General features: G+C 37.2%; 1 protein-coding gene across 2 annotated transcripts in view; it reads left to right on the top strand.

The window, feature by feature from the left end:
- The first annotated feature begins 38 nt into the window (after positions 1–38).
- The window catches only part of MYL12B (myosin light chain 12B), a 41,933-nt gene continuing 18,160 nt past the window's right edge, over positions 39–23,811 (top strand). For both annotated transcript variants that reach the window (XM_007487657.3, XM_001363996.4), the window contains exons 1-2: positions 39–2,143; positions 10,531–10,729. In XM_007487657.3, coding sequence (XP_007487719.1) covers positions 10,546–10,729 — 184 coding nt within the window. In that variant the 5' untranslated portion in view covers positions 39–2,143; positions 10,531–10,545. The remainder of the gene's footprint in view (positions 2,144–10,530; positions 10,730–23,811) is intronic.

Genomic DNA, 23,811 nt, shown 5'->3' with positions numbered 1-23,811 from the left:
TAGGGGAATCTTATGATGATATGATGGTTTTAATTTTTATTTATTTTTAAATTTGTTTTATTTTATTACAGTAAAAAATTTACACAAGTTTTCCAAGGTTACATGAATTCATGTTGTTTCCTTCCCTCTTCTCTCCACACTTGGAGAGTTGACAAGCAATTCCACTGGGTTTTACATGTATTATCACTAAAAACCTATTTCCATAGTGTTCCTTTTTGTAAGAGTCATCTTCTAAAACCCAAACCCCAAATCATAAACTCAAATAAGCAAATGATAAATCATACGTTTTCTTGCATTTCTACTCCAACAGTTCTTTCTCGGCAGGTGGATAGTATTCTTTTTCATAAGTCCCTCAGAATTGTCCAGGATCACTGTTTTGTTATTAGTAGCAAAGTCTATTACATTTGATCTCTCACAATGTTTCAGTTACTGTGTACAATGTTCTCCTGGTTCTGCTCATTTCACTCTGCTCTGTTCATGTAGGTCTTTCCAGTTCTTAAAGAAATGATCAGGTTCATCATTCCTTATACATCACCATCATATACTACAATTTGTTCAGCCATTCCCCAATTGAGGGCTATCCCTTCAGTTTCTCATTTTTTTGCCACCACAAAAAGCAGCTATTAATATTTTTGTACAAACCTGTTCATCTCCATTTGTAAAAATATTTTTTTGGGATGCAGACGTAGTATTGCCCCGGGATCAAAAGGCATGCATTCTTTTAAAACCTTTTGGGCATAATTCCAAATTGCCTTCCAGAATGGTTGGATCAATTCACAACTCCACCAGCAATGCATTAGTGTCCCAGTTTTGCCTAAGTGACAGTTTTTAAAAAGCATTTATTGTGGCAAATGCATTTATTATGAAGGGATATTGTAACAAGAAATTATGTACAGGTTTTATAGGATTCAGTGCTAGAAGCAATCTTAAAAGGTCTTTTAAGCCAACTTGTTCATTTTTCCATATGAGGAAACTGGTCTAGAAAAGCAAAGTAATTTTTCTAACGTGATACAGTGGCAGAACCCAATCATGAATCTAGGTTTTCTGACACCTTTACAAACACATGGTTCCTACCTCTACGACCTATTCCAGACTCTCACCTGTACCCTGCATACTAAATTATTTTGAGGAACAGCCATCCTGTTATATTCACCATAGCAATATGAAAGGGGAAGTTTTGTTTAACTAAAAATTTTAATTAGAAAAAAAATTGGGACCATGTTTTCTTGAAGATTTCTCTTTCATCAATGGTTGTGACATTATATAAAATTCTTTGGTCTCAAGGAGAAAAGGACAAATCACTTGATTTTAAAAATATTTTTTATTTATTTTTTAGTCAAAATCAGGTGAGGTTCCGGACCTAGAGGTCAATGGCACAACTGCCAACATATAACTTATCTCTCTAAGGCTACCTACCGGATGAAGGTAAGACAACTAAAGGAAACCGGAAAAAGGTTGCAGAGGCCAGCGGGTGAAGTCGTCCGAACACAGCCGTCCCGGTGGCAATTCGGAATCTTCTCTACAGCTATTGAGCAGCCAGCCTTTCCATCAACCAGACCAGCTAGGGGAAGTGTTCCTACTAGCCCCTAAAGCCAGAGCGAGCTGGGCGTTTTTTCCATCCATTCCCACTCGGTCCAGGATTCTTGGTCGATCCCCGCCCTGCCCAGGGTCCAAATTCCGCACCCAACACAACCCTGCCAAGCCCAGTCCTGCCCTTTCCCTCTTTTCCGCTCAGGGTCAGGGCCAAGACCTGGTAACTCGGAATGCGGAACAGCTACTGGAATCTACCACCTTACGGAATCAGAGGTGTAGTTTGCCAGTGTGGATGACATCTGCCAAATATAGAGTAAGAAAATGCCACGAAGGAATGGCCAAACAGCGCAGAAGAAGTTATGCTACTCTCTCTGGGTAAAAGAGTTCCCTAATTTTATCCCGTCACCGCGGGACCGAGAGACAACACTATCGTCAGCATCCCATTTATTCTTAGTTGGACTGCGCCACTTCCGGAAGTGGAGGAGTCGGGACGCCCAGACTTTTTCCTTTAGTGGGGGAAGTCTGGTTACTGTCACCTCGTAGCTGTTCTGCTCCAGTCTCGCACTAAAGGGGAAAACCCTGAATTTCTCTTGGTTCTTTGTGGCAACGGGTGAGTGGTGCTCGTGCCGTTAGAGCATGACACCTTCCGCCTCTCGGTTCCCGAGCTTCGGGTTCCCCAGCGCCGCTTCCGGGCGGACCCCGCCCCAGTCTGCGGCCGTTGATTGGGGAGGGAAAACAGTGGAAGGGGATGGGGGTTGGAGGTGTTGTTTCTTTCCCTGGAGTCCAGGGCTTTGGGGGGGGCGTGTCCCCTGAGGAGACGTAGGCGGGGGGGGTGGTCCTGTTGTCTGCAGTTCTCCTGTCTCTGGTGGGCAATCCTGGGAACTCTGTCTCGGGCCCAAGGGAATGAGAGGGGGTGGGTTGGGAAGGGATGGGATGAGATGAGATGAAATGAAATGAAATGAGGAGTCGACCTCTGGCCTGAATAGAATGAGGGAAGAGGAGGCACTCGGCTGTGGCGGTCTAGCCCACCTCTGAAACCCTGGTAGGGTGGGGCACAGTGGGGAGAGATGGGGAGAGGTAGAGAAAGTAAAGAAGTGAGGATGCCCGACCTCCGAGCCTCAGACCCCCGTCGGCAGCTTTGCCTACTGAATCTCCTGCCTCCGAACCAGCCAGACACCCCTGGTTTGTAGAATAGAATTATTCTGGGTTCAGAAGCTGAGCAGCAACTTCAGGTTGAGGAACTTAGGTCTATGGAAGTATTCACTGAGCATCACTGTGCACCCAGAATTTGAAAACAGAGCTATATGCAGGGTTAGAAATCTCAAAGAAATACTTTCTCGGATGGGGAAGATAAAATATTTACATTTTTGTATGTAAGAGTGATAGATGTAAAATATAAGAATAAATAATAAAGACAAGTCTGAAGAGCAGGATTTGAATTTGGAAGTAAAGGAATAAATAATGCTGCTGAGGGTGTGACTAGTTTATGGAAGGTCTTTAAAACTGAATTACAGGAGTTTAAAACTGATACAGAAAGCATTAAGGGGCCGTTGTAAATTCTTTTTAACATAAAAGTGTCGTTAGGAAGACTGGTTTTAAGGTGGCAAAATTTACGTATCATATATTGAGGGAGGAGAGACAAAGGATTAGTTAGACTTAATAGAGAGTATAGAATTTAAGAAATTAAAAGAACTTAGTCCAACCACATACACACTCTACCCCCCTCTCCCATTTTGCAGGTGAAGAAACTGGGGCAAAGAGTAAATAAATGACTTTTGCAACATGGCCTTGCTTCCAAGTAATAAGAAAAGGGGCCCTGTTTCTATGTTCCAGTGTTTTATTATAGTATGTCCTCACTGGATGGGACCTCAGTTTGTCTGGTGCATACTTTTTTTTTTTTACAGGTGAGGCATTTAACAATTTAAACAACTTGCTTATAAATTCTTTTAAGATTTTTAGGACCTTCAAATATTTTGGTAAGCTTTCGATTGTCTAGGAATAATGTTGTCTTTGGCAAAATTGTGAAATATACAGAATTTCTTTGTCTATACCTTTTCCCAGTAGTTTAAACTTTAGTGTAAATGGATTTTCAAGGAGAGAAGGGTATCAGTCTTTGGAATTACTAGGGAGAAGTAACAGTGCCTCTGAGTACAGTCTCATATGGGACCAACTTTTTCCCTTTGCTTCTTATCCTCCATTTTCCTTTCCTAGTGAACTACAGGTCATCTCCAGATCTCATTTTATCTTTTTTTTTTTCCTCCACCGAAATCCTAAAGGCTAGAATCCAATCTAAAGTGAATTATTAGCTAACAAAAATTTTATAGTTTTTTATAGTTTGCCACTGTCTAGTTGGAGTCTTTCCCTTTTAGCTCTTTCTTACAATGTAATGATCATGCTCACCCCCCTCCCCCCCATCATCCATTTCTTCACAATTTTGCCCAGGAATTAATAGCTGTTATTGACAAACAACTCCTATCTCTGTGCCTTTGCACTGACTGTCCTTCAGGATGGGAATGCACTCATTCCTCATTTATAATTCCTAATTTCCTTCAAGATACAACTTAAACTTCATCTATAAACCTTTCCTCTTCTCTCCACCTAAAGATGCCCTTTCTCCCTCTCTACCTTCTATTATGTTACAAAGAACTTTAAAAGCCAGAAGAATTTATATTTGCTGCTTTAAGCCTAGGGAGCCAGAAGAAGAATTTTTATTTGCTGCTTTAAGCCTAGGGAACCATAGACATTTATTGAGTAGGGGAGTTACATGATCAATACCAGTTATTTAGGATAATTACTATCATAAATGGTTAATTTTTGTGAGATACAAAAACAGTTCTATGCATATCATTGAATGTTAGAATCACTTTGTTCTGTTTTATTTGATTATAACACTAAATCTGATTTATTTGCAGTATTCAAAGTCTCTTGCTCACATGTGAACATCTGCCAGTAAATTTTAAAATGTAGAGAAAACATTGGCCATGACTACTGTTTTAGAAAGTAAAATGGAGGATATCTGGGCAACATTTCAAAGAATTGACAGGAAATCTGACATTCACTCTTTTCCACAATTTTTCCCATATTCAAAGGTTTTAGCTGAGAGTATTATTCATCTTGGTTCTCTGGTCTTTGTTCCTTTCTAGGAAGCCTCATTCACAAATATCAGTTAACATTTCAAAGCTGATCTGAGCTAATATTTCATGTTTACAAGACATCTCCACTTAAATGCTGATCTGAACTAATTTCATGTTTACAAGGCATCTCCACTTAAATGAGAGGTAGTGTGAAGTCATGAAAAGAACACCAGATTTTAAAGTCAGAGAACCAGGTTTAAATTCTTTTTCTGTTCCTTATGCTTCCTGCCTCCAATCAGTCATTTCATTTTTCTGGCATCATTTGTTTCCATTATAAAATGAAGAAATTGATGTGGATATTTTCAAAGGCCTTTTTCATATTTTAGTCCTATGATCCTGTGTAACATTGTCACCTCTATTGTGTTGAAAATAGTTTTCCTTCATAAGTCACTTAACTCTAACTGCCCAGCTTTTTCCACTCTTCTATCTTAGAAGAACAATAATATTAAGTCATAAGGTAAGGGCTTAAAAAATTAAAAGAAAATTGGTTTTTCCAAGACTCTTCTCTCCTCACTCTACTCCCAAACTCCAAACTTCCCTCCCCCCAAAAGAAAACCATCTTTTTGCAATTATCTAATTTCTTTCAGTTTATCAGTATTCTTTCAACAACTAGCACATAGGTATTTATTTTCATCCCAGATTTTACATGTGCAAAGCACATAAAACATGACTAATAAATGGTTGAATTTGATTGGACCATTCAAGAACAAAAGGCCGAGCAAAAATCTTCCATTTAATTAAACAGGCATTTATTAAACATCTACTCTCTGCAAGATACTATGCAAACAGTTTTAGAGAGAAGCTGAGTTTTGCATTTGTTTTTTGGAGATAGAAAAGAAGAGGACAATACTGGGCAATGTAGTTACTGATAATTCAAAGACACAAACTAAACATTTCTTTTCTCCAAGAAGCTTACATTGCATTGGGGTGGGGGTGAAGAACAAACAAAGGATAGCCTGTGCAAAAGTATGTAGGTGAGAGATGGAATATTATGTATGGGCAACAGCAAATTGTATGGAATATAAATTGTGAGAGAATAATAACTCAGTTTATGGAAAGATAGATTGGAGCTGTATTGGAAAGGGTTTTAAATACCCTGTGAGAGACTATATTTTATTCCCCAGGCTATAGAAGAGTCAATAATAATACCAGACCTGTGCTTTGGTAATATCAATTTGGCAGCTCTATTTAGGATGAATTCTCAAAGGGTAAAAACTAAAAATAGTGAAACTAATTAGAAGGCTATTGTGGTACAGGTGAGATTTGATAAAGACTTGAACTGTGGGTGATGAAAGGGAGTAGATGGAAGAAATGTTAAAAGAAGCTGAATTGATAATTCTTGACTGCTGATTACATATAAAGGTTGAGGGAAAGTAAAGGAATTGAGAATGCCTGAGGTTTCAAACACGGGTAGCTGGACTAGAAATTGAAATTAGGAAGAGGATTGGATTGGGGAAAGAGAATAAAAATTCCGTTTTGGTCATGTTGATTGAGATGCTAGTGCAACATTTAGGTAGAGGTGTGTCTAGGAGGCAGTTGATATTTAGGACTGGAGTTCAGGAGAGAAATGAGGTCTGACTGTGGAAATCCAATAGTTGAGGCAGAGATGATAACATGAAACTGAAGAGTTCATCAATATGGAGAGTAGAAAGAGAAAGGGCCTTAAGATATGTATATCCTGGTGGAACACCTACTTATAGGTGTCAGTACATAGGTGATTCAGCAAAGGTGATTTGAGGAGGAATGGTCAATAAGAACACCAAGCTAGCGCAGTTTTAGAAAAACTTGGGAAAAGAATGAATCTTCCTTTGGGGGAAATCTAATTTATTGAAGATGAGGACAACTAGCAAAAGAGACAGAATCATTCACAGCAATCAAGTAGAAGGAAGAAAAGGGTAATATTGTAGTAAATTTGAGACATTTTGAAATAATAAAGTAATAAACTATAGGAAGAGAGAAAAAAATTGTAGAAAGTGATAAGAACGAAAGGAATCAAATCTTATGACCCTGAGATTTCTAGATTAATAATGCAAAATTGCTTTCCACTTTAAACCAGTTGTTAACAAGGAAACAAAGTATCTTGTTTCTAGTTTTACCTAACCATTAGTGTTAATAAAGCACTGGTAATTCCACTGATTTAAGAATCCAGGTAGACTAGATGTTTAAACAACAGTCATATTAATCTAGGTGACTGCTTTGTATGAAAACATCAGAATTGCTTTTGCCATATGATTGAAGGGCTTAACTTGGGGAACTCCCTCCCTACCAAGAGAATATTAGGACAAAGTTTATTTATTGTCCTATTTTTATTTTTATTATTATTGGCAAGGTTTATTCTGTAGTCACGTTTCTGGGGAGAGTCATCTCACAATTTAATACTTGACAATTCTTGATTATAAAAGATTAGACTGTCTCTGGAGTAGATCTATGTGAATATAGAGCAGGCCACTAAAGAAATATTAAAGTATCCAGTTTGATATTCCACTAGATTATGTAAATCTGTGACCAATCAAAATATTAATAAACTCTTGCTATAGAAATCCATTTTTTTAATGTTTGCCAAACTGCCATACTTTTTTGAAAATATTAGAGTAGGTCTAGAATTCATGGTTAAGACTAGCAAAAAATGTGGCAACCTGACTAAATAGTAGATCATATCATATGATTCCTCTTCTGCACCTGGCCTTTGTACATTATTTGAAATCTCTTTGGCTACTTTCACCCTGAATTAAATAGTATTCAGTTACTCTGATATTAGCATTCCATTTTAGTGGTGCTTTTTTTCTTCTTAAAATTCAAAGGACCTGGGAGAAGTATCTGTGCAAAGGTATAGGACTGGAGACAAAGCAGGAATAAAATAAAGGAAGTTAAGAGACGGTTGGATTTGTTTCTTACCGAAGTCTGGCTTGGCTCAAGTTAAAATCTCTGAAATAAAGGGTCTTTAGGATGAATTAAATGACTATTCAGCCTGCTTTTCTTACTCTCTTTATATACAATTGGAAAATACCTCATCTCAAATTTTCTCTGGTATTTAGCAGAATACTCTCCAACCTTTCATCTAATAAAATAAATTTCTTGAAAATTTTTCTGTAAAACTTAGCAAATTTTTATTTAACCTGACATTTTTTAATGTTTAGTAAATTAGATGGAGTGGGACAGAGTTCTTTATCTTGTTTTTTTCTTTAGGGAAATAAGGAGATTAACCACATTATCTGTTTCTGCCCTTTAAAACAATAAGTACATTGTCTAAAGACTTAGTAATGAACTTTGCTTGGTTCTCCTCTATATGCACTTTCAAAAGTATGCTTCATTATTTCAGTGGGTCTTTGATCTCATCAGCATTCTTAATCCTAGTAACAAATTGAAAATTCTCTTTATCTTCTGATCCTATATAGTTCTTGGGTAAGTCCTCCTATAATTATAGGGTATTTACCCAGTATGTGAATCTGGGGGAAATCATAAGAATGCTCCTTAATTCAATGCCAATTTGTGAGAGCCTGACTGAGAACAATAATGAGAGATGCTAGAGAACTAGAGAATCTTAGAGTCCAACTTGCTCATTTTAAAGATGTTGAAATGGAATTTAGAAAAACATTAAATGACTTGTTCAAAGTCACTTGGATAATGGCAGAGCCAGGAAAGGAACTCGTTTCTACCCAGTGTATTAGAAGCCTTCCTTCTCAATCATTGTGACTGGTACAACTTTTGAATTACCCATCTGTTATTCTTCTTACTAGCCTATTTCCTTTTCTTGTTTAAAAAAGAATAATACCTTGTAATTTAATTATCTTCAATATAAATGATTTTTTATTGTATTTCTAAAATTTTCAAAGGGATAACTTGTGGTGGTTTTGCCCTCATTAAAAGAAAATTAGCAATTTTTTTCTCTGCTTAATCTCAGATTTGGGGAAATAAAGTGAGATTCTATTGTAGCAATGGAATTGGAACTATCATTTAATTTCATTGTTGTTGAGAACTCCTGGAGGAGGAAACACCTCTAAACAATACAAATCAGCATTTTCCCTGCTACTTATATGTAGTCTTAGAGGCTTGGTAGCTTTGTTGTTCGGTCATTTTTCAGTCATGTGTGACTCTTCATGACCCCATTTGAGGTTTTCTTGACCAAGATACTGGAATGGTTTGCCATTTCCTTCTCTAGTTCATTTTACAAATGAAGAAACAGTTAAGTGACTTGTCCAGGGTCACACAGCTAGTAAATTTCTGAGGCCAGATTTGAACTCAGGATAAAGAGTCTTCCTGACTCCAGGCTCATTCAGTACTCTATCCACTTTGTCACCTAGCTTTCCTTTGCTGGAGTACTGAAAAATTACATGAATTACCATGGGGTTAGTATAGCCAATTTGTGTCAGAGGCAGGACTTGAATCCAAGTCTTCCTGGTTTTGAGGCAGGGTCTTTATCCACTGTGCCAGGCTGCTTCTCAGTCCTATTATACCATCATTCTCACTCCATCTCAGCTGTAATAAATACATGTAATAAAAAAAAAAACTGATGTGACATTGTTATTGTTCCACAACATTGTTATCCTTAAGAAAATGTAGAATGGAAAACCTTTGTTTACAGAAGGTTTTTAAAATTGTTACAATATATCAAATTTTCATAGTAATAAGTTGTTAGAGCTGGATGAGCCCTGAAGAATATTATTGTTGTGAATGCTAGCCATTTGGTACAGGAGCAAAGAGAGGCATAGTTTAAATGAGACAGGTCTCTGTCCTGGATATATAATTAGGCTTCTTTGTTTCACAAATGAAATAGTTTGTCCCATGACAGCTAAAACATTTATTAAGCATTTATTATGTGATAGCACTGTATCAAGTGCTAGAGTTACAAAGAAAGTAAAAAAAAAATAGTCCCTGCCCTCAATGAGCATACATTCTAATTGGGGGAACAACATGTGGATTACTAGTTAATTCAGTAAATATACAGAGTAGATAGATAATTTAAAATTGGAGTCATTAGCATCTGGGGAAACAAGGCAAGGACCCACAAAAGGTAAGTTTTGAGCAGTCGTTAATATAGAGGTGAGGGAGAAGAGCAATTCAGGCATGAGGGACAGCCAGTGCAAAGGCAAGGAAAAGAGGAATGGAGGAATTAACATGTAGGGTGTTTTAGCTGGATCATAGTGTGCAAGGGAGGAGGGAGAGTATGATGGAATATAGGAAGGATCTAGATTATAAAGACCTGAAAATGCCAGAGCATTAGGCAACAGGAAACCCTTAGAATTCACTAAAGGAATGACATAGTTCTATACTTAAGAAAAATCACCTTGGCAGCTGTTTGGAGGATAGATTGGATTGAAGAGTCTTTAGATAGGGAAACCAGTTAAAAGACATTCCACAGTAGTCCAAATAAGTGGTGATGAGGACATGAACTAAGGTTATGTGGCTGTATGAATGGAAAGAAGGGAAGATATATGAGCAACAACACTACAAAAGGTAGAAATGAAAAGATGTGACACAAAGATTGTTAGAATGGTAGTATCCTTGATAATAATAGGGAAATTCAAAAGGTCAAATCTTCTTAGATACAGATGCAGTATAGAACATGTTGCCTATAGGATATGGCCTCTAATATTATCAAATATACATTGTAACAGTAGCATTTTGCCATATTTCTTAAAATTATATCATACTTCTTGAAATTCTTTCCAGCATAAGTTAAAAGGAGAAAGAATAAAAACATTTTTCTTAATCTTAACTATATGTTTCTTTGGAGTTAATTTATTTTCTTCTCAACAGGTATGGCTTATTTTGCAAAATACTTTTCCCCAGTATAAATAGCATTTTTTTATGAGGTTTTCCTGATTTTACTTTAGTTATTAAGTTAAATTTCTTTCTATTCTAGAATTCACTAGCCAACATGTCAAGCAAAAAGGCAAAGACGAAGACCACAAAAAAGCGTCCTCAACGGGCAACTTCCAATGTATTTGCTATGTTTGACCAGTCACAGATTCAGGAATTTAAGGAGGCTTTTAACATGATTGATCAGAACAGAGATGGTTTCATTGACAAAGAAGATTTGCATGATATGCTTGCTTCCTTAGGTAAGTTTTATAGGCCCATTTTTTTATTCTGAAAAAAATTATGTTGGGAATCAAAGGAATCACAAGAATATAAGACTACATTACAAGAATAAGCTAAATGTATATACTTATAATTTGTGATAGCCTGTGAACAGAACAATGAGAGGGGCTAGAGAACATAGAAATATGGGATCTTTGAATTGGAATAGATTTCAGAAGTCATTAAGTCCAACTTCATTTAAAAGATGAAATGGAATCCAGAAAAATATAACTTGCCCAAAGTCACATGGATAGTAGCAGAGCCAGGAGTAGAATTCAGAATCTAATGCTTTCTATTATACTAGAATACGGAAAAGCAATCAAAGCACATTCCCCTAAGTTCATAGGAGAAAGAATTGAATTAATTGATTAGGAGTTAAGATCTATATTTGAGAAGTTGAACCTAGTTTATGACTAATGCAAAGATATTTTTAGGTGTGGAAATAAGAATGAACTTGAGCAGCAAAAAGGCTGGGCAGATATGAAAGGGTCAAGAAAAGTTTACCTAGATCTGAAGTTCTTAACCTTTTATCTGTCATAGACCTCTTTTACAGTCTGATGGAGTCTCTAGACTCCTCAGAATGCTTTTACATATATAAAATACATAGGATTACAAAGGAAATGTTATATATGTATGTATATTTTTAATTGAAAAAATATTTTTCCATGTTTACATATTTCATTTTTTTCCCTCCCCAGGGACCTTTCCCTCTCCCAGATCCAATAAGCACTTCTACTGGGTTATACAAATGCTATCACTTACACCTATTTTGTTCAGCCAGAAGGAAATATTATGTTAAAATACTATTATCAAAAAAATTAATTAAAAATAAATTCAGAAATCCCTGATCTAGATAGAAGGAATTTAAATAAGTCTAAAGAGTAGAAGGTTGATAATCCTAGCTTAAGAACAGTAAGAAATCAAGATCTGGAAATCAAAGAGCACTTTCAAGTACCTAGTCAGAGACTGGACAACAAAGGGTCAAGATTTTGACAACAGATTTAAATAGCAGGTAAGAGAACCATCCATAAGACTGAAGCTTGATACTAATCCTAGGGCTGTATGATTCAGAGTTATAGCAACTCATCTGCCAAAGCCAAAACTGGTTTCATTATAAGGGCAGGTTTAAGCCCAACTAAGTTGGCAGACCTGACTGGAGTGGGAGGCAGGGTTAAGTTGTTGTGAGCAAGGCAGATTCTGATGAAAAGACAAAACAACTAGCTAGGAATGCCTGAAAAAGCTATTTAGGTCAGAACCCTCGGGTTGTACTAGGAAAATAAGCCAGAGAGGACCTAATTTTCTAAAGGACAAAAAGGCATAGAGAGAATAGTTCTGTAGTTTGAAGCTAGAAATGTGGCAGAGCATTAAATTAAGATATATTATTCTGGACTCTGTAGCTTAACCTGTATTCTTTGTGTCCAATGAATTTTCCAAAAGAAAATAAACATACAGACATCAAGGGGATCATATAAATAACATTAATCTCTTAAGAGCCTTAAAGTTGTATATGAGGGTTTTGGGTGTTTTTTTTTTTGGTTTGTTTTTTATTAAACAAACATAATATTGTTCTTGGTCCTAGTTTGATGCAATAATTTTTTACATTCTAAATGCCTGGAATACATAGTATTTTAGATGATTCCCTTCAGAGAAGAGATGCTAAGGAGAATGAAAGGGTAGATTTGCATTCCCAAGGCTGATTTCTAAAAAAAGAAGAATAAGAATACCTGCTTTATTTCTGAAGGATGATAAAACTAGGACAGACTCGGGAAACTTTTGAGGTAACTCAGATTATGCCATACAGTTGTGGCACTTTTTTTTTTTTAAACCCTTACCTTCCGTCTTGGAGTCAATACTGTGTATTGGCTCCAAGGCAGAAGAGTGGTAAGGGCTAGGCAGTGGGGGTCAAGTGACTTGCCCAGGGTCACACAGCTAGGAAGTGGCTAAGGCCAGATTTGAACCTAGAACCTCCCGTCTCTAGGCCTGGTTCTCAATCCACTGAGCTACCCAGCTGCCCCCTAGTTGTGGCACTTTTAAACCTAAATTTTTAAAATCATTTTCTGATTTTATTTACTTCCATAACTAGTTTGAGCATCTTGGCCAGTCATAGATTATTGGTCTCCATAATGGAACTAGCATGACCCAAGAAATAAATGATCAACCAGTCAAAGGGTGACTTGGAGGTTGGGCTCTGCATCTGAACACAGTAGTGATATGTGGGAACATACTTCTCATTTTTTGTTTTAGACTGGAAGAAATGTTTTATAGTAATAATATATAACATGATATAATGTAAATGTATGTTTATAAATATATCAATACTATATATTGATATATAATTTATAATTAGAAGTATTTTTTCCAAAACTTTATACTATAGAGATGTGCAATTAAAAAAGTTTGGACTGCACTAATCTAAATGATAGACATGGCCAGCCATCCCCACCAAATGTCAACCACTGGCCACCCACAGAGTAGGTAAGCCAACTTTGCTAGCACCTGAAGGGATATCTAGGAGGCAATATATGCCAGGCAAATAAAATCACCACATTGATTGATTCTATTCTCAGATCCTGAAGGAGATTGCACATACATAACCCTGAACCTAAGAGCCTTGGATTGATATTATCCTGTCCCCATCCCTATGCCTCCTCCCCCACAACCAAACTTGCTTCTAGCCTGGCCCCTATAGCCATCATTAAGGGGAAATGAATCATTGTGGAGAAATGCCATGGTCTCCAGGGGCCCGCCTTGTCTATGGCTTCAGGGGTCCCCGACTAGGTGTGATAGCAAAGGCACAAATGAGTGATGGGAAGACAGTTGAGAGTGTCAACCTGTGGCCAGGCTTTGCACAGAACTGCTCCGTCTGGCTCAGAGTTGTGTTTATTTTTATACCCCTCAATGGTTACATATTTTCTTGGCACACAACTACATTATTCAACATACATGTTCAATGCATATAATTGGATACTTGTGATACATTAACTTTTAACAAATCGTTTGATTAACATTCTGTGATCATTCTACATATTATGTTGTTATTGATTCTGATAACACACACAAAGCATTTGCAAATGATAAATGATTTCTCGTCACAGAGAGGGTAGCTAGAGGTAAGATCTCATTAACCTGTGAGGTGCTTGGACTTGCAGACAATCAAAGAAAATCATTTGTTATTTTTAATAAAATAGATAATTAGGAGCTCTCGAAGACAATCAACAAACATTGCTGCCAAGTTTTTAAATATGAGGCTAATTATTTTTCTAGTGTTTCATTGGGAGTTTCCAATCCAGATTTTAGTTGGTAAAACAAGTCACTGAGGCATGGTGTACCAGCCTCTTCCTAGGGTGATTAATATACTGGCTTAGGAGAACTTGTTCTGTACACGGAAGTGGGAAATTCTAAGTACAACTTTATTAGAAGTTATATGCATAAGAATAAGTTAACCCATGATAGTCTTTAGGTTTGATTTTATAAATATGATCTTTTGATGATATTCTGGGGGGATAATGTGGAGCATTAGTATTAATCCTGCAAGTATTTTGCTTTCATATTATTTTTCCTGAAGCTAGGTGGAGAACACTAATCATAGCAATTCCAATAGTAAGGGATGTTAGTGAGAGAAGTCACAGAGAGGGGGACTGAGTGGGTGTCTCCATCCTTCCTAGGGGCCACTATGCAACCCCCGGTTTCCATGCATGACCGTGTCAAAACATCGTGGCTTGATGGCCCCCTGCAGAGAAAGATCCAATAGCATCTGCTGATTAGCTGCCACCTATGAATGAACAGTTGGGCATAAGAGACCTAGAAGTAGGGACAGCTGGTGGCTCAGTGGATTGAGACCCATGTTTGGAGACAGGAAATCCTGGGTTCAAATTTGGCCTCAGACAATTCCTAGCTTTGTGGCCCTTAGCAAGTCACTTAGTCCTCATTGCCTAGCCCTTGCCACTCTTCTACCTTAGAACCTATACATATTATTGATTCTAAGATGCAGGGAAAGGGATTAAAAACAATAGTTGACATTTCTATAGCATTTTCATGGTCTATAGGATACCATTATATATAGGATCTCATTTGATCTATCCTATAACTCCAAAGTAGAAACCACAGTATGGGAGTGAGTATACCTCATAAAATTAACTGTAAATTCTGTAAGATTTTGGGGAATGCTTCTAAACTAAACCAAATTTGTATGTTCTTGGCATATTGGATTTATGACAACATTAAAAAGAGACACAGAGAGGCCTGGGAGTGGTAAAATCCAGTAGACCACTGGTCCTGGCTCCTAGACTAACCCTTACAGCCTTTATTTGGGAAGCCCAGGATCCTCACCAAGAACCTTTGGAAAAGCATATATATGTTGTCTTCTAGGCTTCACTCTGGGTTCCTTATAGAAAAGATATAGGGGGCACCTGGGTGCTTCAGTGGATTGAGAGTCAGGCCTAGAGATGGGAGGTCCTAGGTTCAAATCTGACCTCAGACACTTCCCAGCTGTGTGACCCTGGGCAAGTCACTTGACCTCCCCATTGCCTAGCCCTTGTATTGACTCCAAGACGGAAGGTATGGGTTTTAAAAAAAAAAAAAGAAAGGAAGAAAAAGAAAAGATATAGCCTTACAACAGGTCCTTCTGGTGCTACAACTACATTTATTGAAAACCCAGAAAAGAAAGGTTTTGGCTCTTTCAAATGATTCAGCATCCTATTCTGATGATTTTATCAATGAAAAGACATTTTATTTTATTTTATTTTATTTTATTTTATTTTCCATTTGAATTAGTTTATTTAGTCAATTTAGAACATTATTCCTTGGTTACAGTAATCACATTATTTCCCTCCCTCCCCTCCACCCACTCTTCCCGCAGCCCACACATAATTTCATTGGGTATTACTTGTGTCCTTGATCAGAACCTATTTCCATGTTGTTGATGTTTGCACTAGGATGTTCATTTAGACTACATCCCCAACCATATCCTTTCGATCCATGTATTCAAGCAGTTGTTTTCCTTCGGTGTTTTTACTCCCACAGTGTTTCCTCTGGATGTGGATAGTGTTTTTTCTTGTAGATTCCTCCAAGTTGTTCAGGATCATTGCATTGCCACTAATGGAGAAGTCCATTACATTCGATTGTACCACAGAGTATCAGTCTCTGTTTACAATGTTCTCCTGGTTCTGCTCCTCTCACTCTGCATCACTTCCTGGAGGTTGTTCCAGTCCCCATGGAATTCCTCCACTTTATTATTCCTTTTAGCACAATAGTATTCCATCACCAGCATATACCACAATTTGTTCAGCCATTCCCCAATTGAAGGGCATCCCCTCATTTTCCAATTTTTGCCACCACAAAGAGTACAGCTATGAATATTCTTATACAAGTCTTTTTCCTTATTATCTCTTTGTGGTACAAACCCAGCAGTGCTATGGCTGGATCAAAGAGGGCAGATAGTCTTTTATCGTCCTTTGGGCATAGTTCCAAATTGCCCTCCAGAATGGTTGGATCAATTCACAACTCCACCAGCAATGCATTAATGTCCCAACTTTGCCACATCCCCTCCAGCATTCATTACTTTCTTTGCTGTCATGTTAGCCAATCTGCTTGGTGTGAGGTAATACCTCAGAGTTGTTTTGATTTCCATTTCTCTTATTATAAGACATTTGGAACACTTTTTCATGTGCTTTTTAATAGTTTTGATTTCTTTAACTGAATATTGCCTATTCATGTCCCTTGCCCATTTGTCAATTGGAGAATGGCTTGTTTTTTTGTACAATTGGTTTAGCTCTTTATAAATTTGAGTAATTAGACCTTTGTCAGAGGTTTTTGTAATGAAGATCATTTCCTAACTTGTTGCTTCCCTTCTAATTTTGGATGCATTAGTTTTGTTTGTACAAAACCTTTTTAATTTGATGCAATCAAAATTATTGATTTTACATTTTGTGATTTTTTTTCTAGCTCTTGCTTGTGTGAATCTTAAAAATTCTCAGACCCTACTTCAAAAGATTTGGTTAAGACCATTCCCCATTTTAAACAATGAAGGTACTTGATCAGGAATGTGAGAACTCTACTCCACCCATACTTAAGCATACTTTAGGGGAAGATAAAGTTGTAAACTCTTTACTGAACAATGAAAAGTACTTAACCCATACTTACAGTAAAGCTAAAAAACCTTGAGCTGGGTCTATTTTTAGATCTAATACAAAAAGGTGCTAAGTACCTGTGAAGGTCAGGCAACTTGCAAACTTGCAAAGGACAAGCTTAACAAAAGAGGTGTGAAGTTTTAGTCTACTCAGGTGTGAATTAAGAATGGTCAGTCCTTTGGATAAATGTCTACTGTGACTGGTAGATGTGAAAACTTAGGGGAGGTGACATAGGAGAAAATTCTCTTTAAAAGGAGATCAGAACAGGCTCTGAGAGAGACAGCTTGTCAAAGCTAAATTGGAGGGCTCGGTGGCTGAACTTAGTGGAGCTGAGGAGCTAAACTGAAGGGTCTCTCTGAACACTAGAAACTTGCTTGGGACAAATCTTGTGGTGAGTGGATTAAAAACTGACTGGTCGCTCTCTTAAGGCTTAAGCCTAGGCTGGCCTAGGTGGGCCTAGCTCTTTTCTCATTATTTCCTCTTACTCTCTCTCTCCCTTTAATTAATTCCTTAATTTGTATTAATTAAAATCTCCATAAAACCCAGCTGACTTGGGTATTTCATATTTGGGAATTTTTTCCCATGGCGACCACTTTATTTTTAATATAAAATCAAGACACTGTCTTGAAACCATATTTTCACAGTCACAGTTTAAGGCAACCACTTTTTTAACTGTTACACTTGGTTTTAAAGTCTTTCCTTTCCCATAATCTGACAAGTATACTATTCTGTGTTTGCCTAATTTGCTTATACTTTGCTTCTTTATATTCAGGTCATTCACCCATTCTGAGTTTATCTTGGTGTAGGGTATGAGATATTGATCCAGACCTAATCTCTCCCATACTGTCTTCCAATTTTCCCAGCAGTTTTTATCAAATAGTGGGTTTTGGTCCCCAAAACTGGGAACATTGGGCTTATCATAGACTGTCTTGCTGAGGTCATTTACCCCAAGTCTATTCCACTGATCCTCCTTTCTGTCTCTTAACCAGTACCAAATTGTTTTGATAACCTCTGCTTTATAGTATAGTTTGAGATCTGGGAGTGCAAGTCCTCCTTCCTTTGCATTTTTTTTTTCATGGTTTCCCTGGATATCCTTGATTTTTTGTTCTTCCAAATGAACTTTGTTATAGTTTTTTCTAATTCAGTAAAAAAGTTTTTTGGTAGTTCAATGGGTATGGCACTAAATAAGTAAAATAATTTGGGTAGGATTGTCATTTTTATTATGTTAGCTCGTCCCACCCATGAGCAATCAATGTTTTTCCAGTTGTTTAGATCTAGTTTTAATTGTGTAGAGAGTGTTTTGTAGTTGTGTTCATATAGTTCCTGTGTTTGTCTCGGCAGATAGATTCCTAAGTATTTTATATTGTCTAGGGTGATTTTAAATGGAATTTCTCTTTCTAATTCTTGCTACTGAAATGGGTTGGAGATAATATAGAAATGCTGATGACTTATGTGGGTTTATTTTGTATCCTGCAACTTTGCTAAAGTTGTTGATTATTTCGACTGGCTTTTTGGTTGATTCTCTAGGATTCTTTAAGTAGACCGTCATATCATCCACAAAGAGTGATAGCTTGGTCTCCTCATTGCCAATTTTAATACCTTCAATTTCTTTTTCTTCTCTAATTGCTACTGCTAGTGTTTCTAGTACAATGGTAAATAATAGAGGTGATAATGGGCATCCTTGTTTCACTCCTGATCTTATTGGGAAGGCTTCTAGTTTATCCCCATTGCAGATGATGTTGGCTGATGATTTTAGATATATACTGTTTATTATTTTTAGGAAAGACCCTTCTATTCCTATACTTTCTAGTGTTTTCAGTAGAAATGGGTGTTGTATTTTATCAAAGGCTTTTTCTGCATCTATTGAGATAATCATGTGATTTTTGTCAGTTTGCTTGTTAATATGGTCAATTATATGTATGGTTTTCCTAATATTGAACCATCCTTGCATTCCTGGTATGAATCCAACCTGGTCATAGTGAATACCCCTTGTGATGACTTGCTGGAGTCTTTTTGCTAGTATCCTATCTAAGATTTTTGTGTCTATATTCATTAAGGAGATTGGTCTATACTTTTCTTTCTTTGTTTTTGGCCTGCCTGACTTTGGAATCAGTACCATATTTGTGTCATAAAATGAATTTGGTAGAACTCATTCTTTGCTTATTCTGTCAAATAGTTAGTATAATATTGGGGTTAGTTGTTCTTTGAATGTTTGATAGAATTCATTTGTGAATCCATCAGGACCTGGGGATTTTTTCTTCGGGAATTCTTTGATGGATTGTTCAATTTCTTTTTCTGATATGGGGTTGTTTAGTTAATCTATTTCTTCCTCTGTTAGTCTAGGCAGTTTATATTTTTGTAAGTATTCATCCATATCACCTAGATTGCCATATTTGTTGCCATATAATTGGGCATAATAGTTTTAAATGATTGCCTTAATTTCTTCTTCATTAGAGGTGAGGTCTCCCTTTTCATCTTGGATACTATCAATTTGATTTTCTTCTTTCCTTTTTTTAATTAGACTGACCAATACTTTGTCTATTTTATTTGTTTTTTCAAAGTACCAGCTTCTAGTCTTATTTATTAAATCAATAGTTCTTTGACTTTCAATTTTATTAATTTCTCCTTTGATTTTTAGGATCTCTAATTTAGTCTTCATCTGAGGATTTTTAATTTGTTCACTTTCTAGTTTTTTAATTTGCATGCCCAATTCATTGACCTCTGCCCTCCCTAATTTGTTATTATATGAACTCAAGGATATAAATTTCCCCCTGAGTACTTCTTTGGCTACATCCCATAGGTTTTGAAAGGATGTCTCATCATTGTCATTTTCTTCAGTGAAGTTATTAATTATTTCTATGATTTGTTCTTTAACTAACTGGTTTTGGAGAATCATATTGTTTAGTTTCCAATTAATTTTTGATTTACCTCTCCATGTACCCTTACTAATTATTATTTTCATTGCATTGAGATCTGAGAAGGTTTGCATGTGTTTGCAATGTTTTTATGCCCTAATACGTGGTCAATTTTTGTGAATGTACCATGTGCTGCTGAAAAGAAGGTGTATTCCTTTTTGTCCCTGATTTTTCTCCACATATCTACTAACTCTAATTTTTCTAAGATTTCATTCACTTCTCTTACCTCTTTCTTATTTATTTTTTGGTTTGATTTATCTAGTTTGGATAGAGGAAGGTTCAGGTCTCCCACTAGTATAGTTTTTCTATCTATTTCATCCTTGAGCTCCTCTAGTTTCTCCTTTAGAAATTTGTATGCTATGCCATTTGGTGCATACATGTTGAGTACAGATATTTCCTCATTGTCTATACTGCCTTTTATCAGAATGTAATTATCTTCCCTATCTCTTTTAACTAGATTTATTTTTACTTTGGCTTTGTGAGATATCATGATTGCGACTCCTGCCTTCTTTTTATCAGTTGATACCCAATAGATTTGGCTCCATCCTCTTACTTTCACCCTATGTGTATCTATCTTCCTCATGTGTGTTTCTTGTAGACAGCATATGGTAGGGTTTTGGATTCTAATCCACTCTGCTATTTGCTTGTGTTTTATGGGTGAGTTCATTCCATTCACATTCAGAGTTATGATTACTAGCTGTGTATTTCCCAGCATTTTGATTTCTACTCCTGGTCCTGCCTTTTCTTCTTTCACTATTTTCTTCTACACCAATGTTTGTTTTTAGTCAATCCCCCTAGTTCCCAACCTTATTTTTCTTCCCTTTCTACCCCCTCCCTTCTTATTCCCCCCCTTATTTGCCTTGCAGTCTTTCTAAAACTATCCCCCATCCTTTCCCTCCTCACCAGTCCATTTGTTACCCTTCTAGTCCCCTATAAGGTGCAAATCTATTCTCTGCCCCATTGGATTGGATTATTCTTCCCTCTTTGGGTCAATTTCAATGCACGTAAGAGTTGAGTTTTTATTTCCTATCTCCAACTTCTTTACCCTTCCAGTGTATTGATGTTCTCCTCCCTCCTGCCATGAGCTTCTTTGTGACATTTAAATTTACCCCTTTTATTTCTTTTCCCATTTCTTTTAGTATTAACCTCTTTTTTTAAAGCTCTAATTGTGTATATATGTATATACACATACATACACATGTATATGCATTTATGCATACATATATCTATATACCTATTTATGTCTTGTCATTTCATCCTATACAGTTTGTCACTGTTCCCTCTAAGTGTAATTCTTCCAGCTGCCCAGTTGAAAATAACAATTTTTAAGAGTTACCAATGATCTCTTTTCTTATAGGGATACATATCATTTTAACTTATTGAGTCTGTTTTAAAAAGTGACTTTTTTGTTTTGGTTTTCTCCCCCCCCCCCCCTTTTTTTAATAACCTTTTGATGATTCTGTTGAGTTCTGTGCTTGGGCATCAAATTTTCTGTTCAGGTCTGGCCTTTTCTTTACAAATTCTTGGAATTCTTCTATTTTGTTGAATGACCATACTTTCCCCTGTAAGAATATAGTCAGTTTTGCTGGGTAGTTGATTCTTGGTTGTAGACCTAGTTCCCTTGATTCCCAGAATATCATATTCCATGCCTTTTGGTCCTTCAGTGTGGTTGCAGTAAGGTCCTATGTTATCATCACTGTGGTTCCGTGGTATCTGAATGACTTCTTCTTGCCAGCTTGTAATATCTTTTCTTTGGTCTAATAGTTCTTAAATTTGGCTATAACTTTCCTGGGTGTTGTCAGTTGGGGATTAAGTACAGGAGGTTATCTGTGGATTCTTTCAATCTCCACTTTTCCCCTCTTGTTCTAGAATATCGGGGCAGTTTTCTTGAATAATTTCCTGTAGTATTATGTTCAGGCTTTTTCTTTTGTCATGGTCTTCTGGTAGACCAATGACTCTTAAATTGTCTCTCCTCAAATGATTTTCTAAATCGTCTGTTTTGTGAATGACATGCTTCATGTTTTCCTCAATTTTTTCATTCTTTTCATTTTGTTTTATAGTGCCCTGCTGCCTTGTGAGGTCACTTGATTCTAGTTGTTGTATTCTGGTTCTTAAAGACTGGATTTCATCCCTGGCTTTTTGGTCATCTTTCTCCTTCTGGTCTGATTTTCTTTGGAGGTCATCTTTCATTCTCTTTACCTCATCTCTCATCTTCTTTGCCTCATCTTTCATTTCCTTTGCCTCATTTTCAAGCTGGTTGATTTGGGCCTTCAAGACACTTATTTTCTGTTTCCAGATGACTTATCTTAATTTTTAAATTCTTTTCCCAATTGTCTTCAGTCTCTCTTAATTGTGTTTTGAAATGTATTTTGGGTTCTTCCAAAGCCTGTGTCCAATTTGCTAGGATTTCTGTTTTATTACTTGCCTCCTCCTGTGTATTGTTTATTTTTGGTTTGTTGCCTGTGCAAAAGCTGTCAATTGTAATTTCTTTCTTCTTTTTCTATTGTTTGCTCATATTTACCCCTTCTTTGCTCCCCATATTTGTCTGTGCTCTTGCTCCTCTCATTTTTTTGGTTTTGGGACTTTCTGTCAGTCTCCCCTCTTGGAGCTTTGTCAGATCTCTCAGTGCAGTCTCTGGGGGCAGAGTATTGGAGTTTGAGCTTCCCTGTCCTCTGGAGGCTTTTGATTGAATTAAAGTCCAGTAGTCAGTAAGGGATGGGTGTTGGAACTTGGGCTTCCCTGAGCTCTGAAGACTTTTGATGGGATTAAGTTCAGCTGGGTTGGGCTGGATGTGCCCTGAGGCCAAAACCTCCTGGAAGGCTGGAGCAATATGGAGGGTGTCAGCCGTTCTGTCCAGGCTGCCAGCTCTTCACTCCCTCTCCAGCTGTTTCCCTGCCGCCTGTGTTCAACGCTCTGAGCCTGGCACAGCCCTGCCCTCTAGACCAGCACCTTTGCCTACCCAGAGGTTCCCACTGCCGCTGAGGGCTTAGCTTAGCACTCTAGGGGGGGAGGTCCTGTGACCTTCCCTCTGCCTTCCCCCTAACCCCGAGTGTTCTCAGATTCCGGCTTTGGGGGGCCGTACCTTTTGATTTGAGCTAGCAGGAGGGTTCCTTGGCTCTTTCTTGTCAGGTTTGATTTTCAGTCTCCTAGGAGCATTTACTTTGTGATCAGTAAGGAAGGGTTTTCAGAGGTCTGAACTATACTGTTCCTAAGCTGCTATCTTGACCTGGAAAGATTTATTTTACTGCTGCACCCTAAAGATCATGGTACCATTTTATTTGTTGTTTTCGGAATTAGAGTGTGAGTTCTTTGTGAACTATCTCTTCTATTTGTTTCTCCTGCTCTTAGGCCAGTGTTTTGCTTATAATAAGAACTTAATAAAATACATTATTCATTCATCGTTGTCCCTTCTTTGCCTAATTTCTTTAATTTCTACCTCTCCTCTGCCTACTTCTCTTCCATAAAATACTTGTTTTCTCATCCAAAAAACAAACCCCTCAAGCCTTCCAGACCTACCACTCTCCCATATTTCTCCTTTTCACTGCCAAATTTCTAGAAAAATTTATCTATACACAATCTTCACTTGTATACTACCCATTTAATCCTTAACCCCTTGTGATAACAGCTTCCTTCCCCTCCATTCTATCTAAACTATTTCTGATGACACTCCAGTTGCAAAATGAGTCCTCAGGTTTTGAACATTACAAGAACTGAATCCTTTATCCTAGCACTACTCCTGTAGTAGTATCAAGAGACTTATGTTTCAAGTGTCAGTTTCTGTAGGAGACAGGAGTCTCCTTTTACCTCCAGGGCCAGAGCAGGAAAGTTTCCTCAAGTCCAGGTGATTTGAATAGATATGTTCCCAGTTAGAACTCAGAATGCATTTTTCCATATAAATAACGAGAAATAAAAATACTATAGTAAATTCAGACCCTTTTATGAGCTAAACTGAGAATCTAAGCAGTACTTTTAACATTCTTTTTTGTCTGAGAAAATGTGTTTTCCAACAGTTGTTTGAAA

Source organism: Monodelphis domestica, chromosome 3, assembly GCF_027887165.1.
Source record: "Monodelphis domestica isolate mMonDom1 chromosome 3, mMonDom1.pri, whole genome shotgun sequence".
Taxonomy (NCBI): domain Eukaryota; kingdom Metazoa; phylum Chordata; class Mammalia; order Didelphimorphia; family Didelphidae; genus Monodelphis; species Monodelphis domestica.
Note: the sequence above shows the minus strand (reverse complement) of the source record. Positions and strands in the feature narration are given on the sequence as shown.